Source organism: Cryptotermes secundus, unplaced genomic scaffold (genome assembly GCF_002891405.2).
Source record: "Cryptotermes secundus unplaced genomic scaffold, Csec_1.0 scaffold782, whole genome shotgun sequence".
Taxonomy (NCBI): domain Eukaryota; kingdom Metazoa; phylum Arthropoda; class Insecta; order Blattodea; family Kalotermitidae; genus Cryptotermes; species Cryptotermes secundus.
This window is the reverse complement of record NW_019739973.1, coordinates 168,348-177,292: the sequence shown is the minus strand read 5'-3', so window position 1 is coordinate 177,292 and position 8,945 is coordinate 168,348. Positions and strand designations below refer to the sequence as shown.

General features: G+C 40.8%; 1 protein-coding gene across 7 annotated transcripts in view; it reads right to left on the bottom strand.

The window, feature by feature from the left end:
• Positions 1-549: 549 nt before the first annotated feature.
• LOC111872221 (diacylglycerol kinase theta) overlaps positions 550-8,945 on the bottom strand; it is a 138,013-nt gene continuing 129,617 nt past the window's right edge. For 4 of the 7 annotated variants that reach the window (XM_023865884.2, XM_023865887.2, XM_023865885.2 and 1 more), the window contains 4 exons: positions 5,062-5,217; positions 3,456-3,612; positions 3,262-3,369; positions 550-2,243 (listed from right to left, as the gene is read on the bottom strand). In XM_023865884.2, coding sequence (XP_023721652.1) covers positions 2,112-2,243; positions 3,262-3,369; positions 3,456-3,612; positions 5,062-5,217 — 553 coding nt within the window. In that variant the 3' untranslated portion in view covers positions 550-2,111. Of the gene's footprint in view, positions 2,794-3,261; positions 3,370-3,455; positions 3,613-5,061; positions 5,218-8,945 lie in introns of all 7 variants that reach the window. The other 3 variants (XM_023865886.2, XM_023865890.2, XM_023865889.2) reach the window with 1 other exon arrangement.

Here is an 8,945-nt window from a genome sequence, read left to right as displayed (position 1 = left end):
TAACGTTAGCTAGTATAATGCAATGCAACAGCAACACGATGCTTGGTCAAATTGTAAACACACAGCTTCACCAATCCGCCAAACATGCGTAATGTTCAAGAGGTGAGCCCCGGAATAGCAACTCGTGAACAACTGAGCCCCATACACACCTGGCGGATTAGGAATTGGGAGACTGGAAGTCCACTTCCGGTCAGGAGCCAGACTCCCATTGAATTTTGTATTCTTTTAGCACTTTAAAACTGGAAATGAATATGAGAGAACAGACATGAATGGTTTGACATCCAGCATGAGGGGAGTCTACAGAATGGGGTATTGACTAGATGTGAGCGCATGACTACCAAGCGCCAAAGTGGCATCAGCCGAAAGCGGCCGGTGCTTGGTCCTGCCAGATCCTGGCACTTGCTATCAAGGGATGCAAGCTGCTTTACAACTATCATCCAGCAGAACATTTCTCAGTGACTATCACTTGCACTCTCGATTCCAAAAATAAGTATCTAAGTAGTCCCTCCCAGAATTGGGATAATGACAACCACTCACTACCTGACTTGATTCAAACAACCATTTTGATTTGTAATATTCTTCTACTTCTTGGAGCTGACAATTCAAACTATTGCTTGCACCTTATAACTTCTCACAAATTCAGACTTAATACCAACTGGATAATAAACATTCTCTGAACGACTTAAGTAGATGCCTCATGTCCCTGTATCCCTTACAAGAGCATGTGCACAGAGAAACTGGGTGGATTAATAGGTGTCACATTCTGATTGTAATATTGATATTCCAACGATGTTTAACTAAGGGAGCACAGCATACAGCTGTCTGCCTTAGATGGTATGAGCCATCAGGGAGGTTACTCTCTTTTGGGCAGTTGTAATATTTTTGTTGCCCAATTTCAGTCTCATTAGATGTGCTCATTTATCCTCGTGGAATGTTTTACATATAGAAATATGTTTCTTTAGCTGAACAGTGTCACTATTCTGTACTCAAAGTGACAAAGTTCTAGCTTTATTTTGTCAGTATCAGGTTATACATGAATTCTTTATGTACACTTCACATTTAGAATAAAGTGTATTAAATGTATGAGTGGCTACTTATAAGCCACCAGTACATATGTGGTAGTAATCATAAGGCCGAACAAGTTTCGATCCAACAGGATCTGTCCATTCTCAAACTGAGACGAGCCCCATCAGGTGGGGTTGTTTCGTTGTGAGTTCACCTTAATGGCCAGATGTGACTGAAATCCTGCCTTCATGCAAGATTCTTATGACTAGAAATATGCCGACATAAGTCGGAAGAGAAATACCATTCAGAATTGAAGGTTATAGGAGAACCTCAGATACCAGCCTACCATGTCATCCAACTCTCTACCGACTAAATTTACGGTATAAACCGCATTAAGATCTGAGAATCAGATCCACAACAATACTATGACCAACAATAAAATAGATCTATACTTAATAATACATTGTAACAACTTTTTTCTATGCTCCATTGTGCTTCCTACACTGTTCACGAACAAGGAACAACAGCAAAAAGCCTGTTGTCTTGTTCAAGTCCATTGGTAAAATACCATACTTTTAACGTAATAGTTATCATTACAGTATACATTACTAGAGAACATAAATGCAAAACTTAAGCGTACATGCAGTCGCTCACATGACTGTTGTGAAAACACATGCCCAGTTTTGAGAAAGAACACACACATCGCATCACTTGGGATTTGTGAGTGACTAGTTACTGTACATGGCCGTACCATCATCATTGGGCCCTTGGACATGTTAATACTGCAAGAAGGAACAACTTTTGGTTCCTTTTATCGTGCGGGGTGGACCCAAATTTTTCGGCACGGCACTTCCTCAGGAGAGGTGGGAGGGCACAGAAAATGAGATCTACCTTAACCTACAAACTGGCAATCACAAGGAAAAATTAAATGAACAACAAAAGGTCGCACTGTTGCACAACAATCAGAACCAACATAACCATGCTGGTTATAGTTTTGTGTGCTGATTTTCCATTATTCACCATGTTTATTTGACTGTAGAACTTTTCATCTTTCTTCATGGCACCACCAGATGGCAAGAAGCAGGCAACACAACGCATCTCCTTCTTCAGAACACAGTGTTGTTATGGTTAGCTGATGCATCTTGAGGCAGCACAAACTGAGCACCTGGTGACACCAGCATCAGTGGCTCTGTGTTGCGTCGTTTCATCTTGCCCTTCATCTTCTTCAACATAGTGGCCTACGGGGAGGGGGAGGTCATTGGAAGGGGCAAAAAAAACAGTGCAAAGGAAAGAGAAGAATTTGACGTCAATACTTAAAAAGTGGATCTCACCCTCACATATACAAAAGTTTGAGGAAACTACTGAAGAAGCTGCAGTAAGATTAAAATGCTAAGGATAGATGCAGCTAAATCAGGGTCACAGGCAGGGTGCATTAAGTACACAAGAAAAATTAACAAAACAGTATGGTGCAACCTGGGGGTTAACCACAAAAGAAAAACCACATGCCACTCTTGCGCCTCAACAACACCAAATGTCACATGCACACGCATGTCCACATATATGAAGGCTTGTAGTTAAAGGAATTGTGTCCTTTTGGAAGATGGCACATGAAGGAGAAATAAACACCAGAGGTAGTGTGATTTCCAAACCCCCAGTCTGCACCAGTATGTTATGGAAGGGCAGGGAATGGATTCAGTCATCACTGCTCTTCCCCCCCTCCCCGTTTGCTGGCAAGATGGACGGTTCAGTGTTACGCCGCTTGATCTTATTTTTCTTCAGCATGGTTGCCTGCAGTCAAGAGGAATGGGGGAATATTAGTTGATGTTTGGAGGAATGGATGGAATTATGACTAAGATGTGTGACATGCACTTTTATGTTAAGTGATAGGGTCCAGGTTCAAGACAGGCTAACAATGAATAGGTGCATTACCAGAGCAAGAAAAACAGCAATGCCAACAGGAGAAAAAATAAATTAGCTCTACAAAACTACAGTTAATTATGATGCTGTCTATTCTAGCATGAACTATAACGAATCTCAAAATTCACAGCAGGATGACTCTGAGAAGCACTGAAACATATTCTAAACCAATCAGCACTTACTGGTAATCCATTCAACCTAAGTATTTCATATTTCAAACTAATATTAAACTTATGTTTGAGAAAGTAAAACTTCTATTGCATTTATAGAACAATGATATGTGATTTTGAAATTATGTATATTATGTTATAAATATGCTCCAGTGTGTCAGTTCTTTACCTTGAGAGCTGATTTAAGAACGACGACATCCCCTGGGCTCTGAACCCAGGGTTCTCCATCCACCTGCACTGGGATGTCAGAATTCAGGTGGATCTTTATGTGGCCACCCTGTGAAAATACACAAGCACTGTATGTAAAGAACAGAGAATGCTGCAGTCAGTCTGATTCAAAATATGAGACTGCGCCACCCTCACCTGAGCGATTCTCAAGGCTGAACGAAAGCCTGATTGGATCTGACCGAGATGTACCACGCCAGTAACACCAACCACTTCAAGCATGCCATCCCAGTGATTGGGCTTTGAAAACTGATCTTCTTTCTCTGGACCCCAAGGGTTGGCCCCAGAACCCCAGCTGAAATAAGTAAATACAATACTCTCATTTTTTAAATAATTACCTCCATGTCACATAGTCTTCTGAGAAGACAGTCATTCAAATCACTATGAGATTTCCCAATTTTAATGTACCTGAAGATAAATTACTAATTTCACAAAAACCTCTACTGGACCCTATCCGGAGTCAGTTCATTGCATTCACATATTCAAACCTACTTCTTCGAGGTATGCTTGAATATTATGCTCTCTACAATGTCTTACCTTTGATCTATTCCCCTGAGAGATGTTCTAGCCAAAATAGATGAATATCCTGTCTCACATTATGCATGACCTACAGTTATAATGTATCTAAGCGGCCTCCATAGTCTAGAGGTAACGTTCCCACCTCATGACTCGTAGTACGCGGGTTCAAATACCCGGCGGAGGTCGTCGAATTTTTAGGGGCGGAAAAATTCAGGGAACAAGTCCTCTGGGAGGGACTTTAAGCTGTGTGTCCCGTGTCGTAACTTCACGGCACGTAAAAGAACCTCATATCCCCAAAGGGGATCACTGCGCCAAATTCCAGGACATTTCCCGCACAACAATAGTCTCTAAGGCCTCTGATAGATGGGGGAAGCATTATAGACACCGCTAAGCAAGTGGCCGAACTCGCTTGCTTGGCAGGACTGATGGTACGCACCATTTATTGGTAGGGTATAGAGACTGGTAGAATATCATAGAGGGAAGCACAATAGATCAAACTGGTCGCAGTGCATGGGGAAACCCACCCTCTCTAAATAACTAACTAACTAACTATAATGTATCATAGTGTATTGGATGTCTGAGATTCATTTTAAATACCAACATACACAATCAGGGATCTACTGTTGTTGTTGCTATAATTCCAACATTCATTCGGCCTACAATGCTGTACTTCCTACGCACTATGGCAAGCATGAATATATGTATTTTAAAAAAGGTAAATTTGTCCCTGTGCTTAATTAATCAAGCATCAGGCCATGAAATATTTAAATTTACTTAATTCATAATGGAGGCATGCAGTAGAATAGTTGGTTGAAGCACTATGCTATAAGGCGGAAGGTCGTGGGTTCAAGTCCCAATGAGGTCATTGAATTTTTTCAATTGACCTAATTCTTCCAGCCGCACTATGGTCCTGGGTTTGACTCAGCCTCTAACAGAAATGAGTACCAGGAATATTCTTGGGGGTGAAAGGTGGCTGCCACGTAGGGCTGACAACCTTCCAGCCATCTGTGAGCCGATTGTCTAGAAAATGTGGGAACCTCAACACCTCACAACCTTATGGGCCTCCAAGGCCTGTTACAGGGACACCTTTACTTTTTTTACTTAATTTACTTACTTAATTCATAATGGCTCTTCCCAGAAGTACTCAAGTTTCATCCATATGTGAAATCAATCAAGACCATGTCTATGCTAGATTATGGTTTCAGTCAGAACACTGACTGCCTACCTGAGGATGTTGAGAATGATGATTCCTTCAACTTGTGGCAATTCCACTAATTTCCCATCCACTTCAAGACGAATCTCCTTGTGCAGGTCCTTGCACAGTTTGCGTCCTACCATCTTACGCAGACCCATCTTCACGTAGACACCCTTATTATGTAACCTGTAACAGGATGTGTATCTTTACATCGAGAAGATTTCTTACGTTCTCTTATATTTGGTACATATGCAAAAGCACTGTGATGGTGACAAAAATCAAACTTGAGATTCTGAAGGATTTACACATTTGAGATACCTCAAATAAAGAAAAGAATTAGTGGTTTTTGGTATGCCCATTTGATGTATATGAGAGCATGTCTTTGTGTGTGTGTGTGTGTGTGTGTGTGTGTGTGCGTGTGTGTGCGGGCACGTGCTTCAGTATTCATAGCTTGATGCCTGATAAAAATAACATTCTAGCACAAGGGACCAAAAATGGGCCACAAACAATTTTCTCAAAAATGCCCCTAATAATGTAGATCAAATTTCAGCAATTTATGGAGACCAACTCTTAAACAAAGCTGTACTGGTCATAAATTCAGGGAAAAAAAGCATATGCGCACTTGGGGCCCAAACACAAAATGTCTGTTTAATTGCTGTTTGGTATTCAGCAACCAACAAAGGTCTACAAAGCAATAATGAATTCTGTGTACAAGGCAAAATAAACAAGGTTGACTGTGCAATGTTTCTGCACTGACTTTTATTTAATTTTAAGCATTATCTAGTACCAATGGAAATGGAAGAAGTATTTCTGGAGACAGCTGATGATACTGCCATCTATGTAACGAAGCTGACATATACGCACGAAGTTACTGGACAGACGGATGAAAACAGCATAGGATAGGAACTTAGATGATAATAGGAGGTGAAGACCATAGTGATGCTGTGTACAAATCTGAGGTTAGAACAAGCATTAAAATGCCTGTCGGTCAAAACAAGAAGATAATTTAAATGATCTGTGGGAACATCCCACATATCACGCTATTTCTACAGCACTCACTTTTCACCATCACACGCTAGCCAATCACATTGCTGGCAGCACTCGTATTTAAACAACATTCCATGTCCAGCTCACATTTAGATCATAACACGCTAGCCAATCAGCGCTCAGAAAATTTTTGCTCCTCCACCAAGCATTGTATAAAAGGCGGAGCACAACGCTCACAAGTCAGTCAGTTCCATATCAGTCAGTCAGAGACCACATCAGCAAGCCAGCTATCACACTTCGCACCGAGCGATTGGTCTTCGGAGGCATCGGCACTTTGCTGCGCCAGGCACGACTGCCTCGGCTGTCCAGCAGTCACACCCGACTCACTGGGTAACTCGGCTGCCTGGACTCGCCAGCGGTCATGCCTGACTCACTGGGCAACTGGCGCAGCTGCCGCCACTCCAGCAACCGTGCTCCGCAAGCAGACGTCTTCCAGCAACTGCCGCACTGCGATCAAGCAAACTCCAGCAATGGCCGCACTGCGGCCAGTATCAACTGACTCAGCCGCCTCAACACACCGCAACCGACATTTCATTTCTACCGGCGCGCGCCGCACTACTTCACCGGCCAAACATCCCAGCAGCCAACAGTCCTTTTCAGGACCTACAAACTTTCTGAAGAAGTGGGTTGTCATTGGAGTAATGACAAATCCCCACAGATCTAATTATTTTTAAAAGAATACATTCCAAATATCTGAAAAGTTTCAAAATATGATCCTTACAATTTAATGGTCTTTCGGGCTATAACACCATGTAGTCTGGTATGTGGTTACCGGCGTTTCCAAATCCAACCAGCTTACAATCTTAAAACTGAGTCTACAAAATGGCAAAGATATTACCAGGAAAGATATTCTTAAAAAAAAGCATGGTATGTAAATGGAAATTCATTCAGCCAATTTTAATTTAAATACACTCAACTCTCGATTATCCGGGATAATGGTGGGGATGGAATTCAAGATTAATCGAAAACCCGGCTAAGACAAATTTTATTAAAAGTAGTACTGTAATACTGTACCTTCATAATACTATAGGCCTACCTGTATTTAAATTTATTCAACCTCATTTTTATGTCATCTCATGGCCTATTTAATACTTTTTTTACATTACACTGAAGTATGAATTAGTTATTTCAATCACAGTGTTCAACAACATCCAACACTTTTTACGAATATTCACACTTAACACTTAAAAAAATTTAATACTGTTGTTTGCTTTTGCGCGGCATTTTCCTTTTTACGAATATCCGTATGAAGCCTATGTAATATTAGCTTGTCACTTAATAAACTGTTCTCTTCACTCTCAAGATAGTCTAGTAAGGATTCCAAATGATTAAGAGCAGCACCATGTGATATTTTCTTACTAGCAGCACTGTCCACCTCTTCCTCATTCTCACTTTCTTCATGCTCTTCTGGCTGCACCCCCACTGAACTTACGATTTCGTCATTGCTTAACATTTCAAAGCCTGGCTCACACGAGTCACAGTCAAACCACTCTCTTATGTTTTCCTCGTTGACTTCTTCACCACCATGAACTTGGTTAGCCAATTCTTCCTTTTACACCCTGACATTTTGCTAATGCACTTGAAGATCGATACAAAGAGACTAATTGGGGCGGTGTATCTGTCCTTGAAACTTTCCACAAATCCTTGCATTCTTTCACCCCTACCCTAGAACATTGTGTTAGCATAACGGGACCAAAACTGCAGAGCTCGGTTCATATTAGTGTGAAAATAGTGTTACAGCTCACCATGTGAAACAAAAGTGAATGAATATTAAACAACATATAAGCCTCAGAAAAGCCCCGATTAAGCCGCAAACCGGTTTATCCGCACCCGGATAATCAAGAGTTGAGTGTACTCCACAAACTTAATTCTAAAGTTTTCTGACAGTGATTTGGTATTATCATAGAAATATTTTCTTTCAACAGTGCCCTTTGCCTTGGTAAAGAATGTGCAAGATTTCTGCCCAGGGACTTATTAACTCATCCCTGTGGGACAAATTAGAACAAACTATTATTACTAAGCTTTCCTTTTACCTGACAATGGAAACAGATTATGCCTCTCAACCACTGCACATCTTTTTCAACCAGACAATGGACAATGGGTGAAAAAATATACTATGATAACTTAACAAAAGTTTTCTTTCTGTTCTTGGGGTGGGGGCAAGACATGATGACTTGATACTGCAGCCTCAAATGGAACTACAGTTACAAGTCTCAGATGATAAATGAGGAAACGTCACATTGGTGAAGTGATAACTGGCAAGGGAAAACCAAAATAATCAAAGAAAAAAATGCCACAATGCCAATTTATCTACCACAAATGCCACACAAACTGCCCTGGGCCTCCACAGTGTGAAGCAAGTGACTGCCTACACTATGGAATAGACTATCATAGAGTTCATGTGGATATTGTTTAATGGTCAGAAATACTGTCACTTAATGGGGAAACATTTCTTTCATGCACAATAATGCAAGTGCACAATCCACTTTGACAAACCTCTGAAACTCTCACAGTAGCATTTACATAAAATTGGAATGAACTAATTTCCCCAAACTGCTATGTGTGCACAGAATGAAGTAGTGGATAGAAATAACCTTCTCAAATACAAGGACTTATCTTCTAGAGTTCACATCATTAAATAAGTGCATTTACCTACACACGGAATTATGTCCATTCCAGCCAGGTTACATACACTTTCTGCTGCCAAACCAAAGCAAACAGGAAAATTTTACTACCAAAAAAAGTCTGTGAAACTCGTACAAATCTGGAGCTATGTGATGACAATCATGGAACACAATAGCATATAAACAAAGGCAAATAATGGTGTATGCAGATAATATTATTATAGTATCAAGATCCCTAAGAGC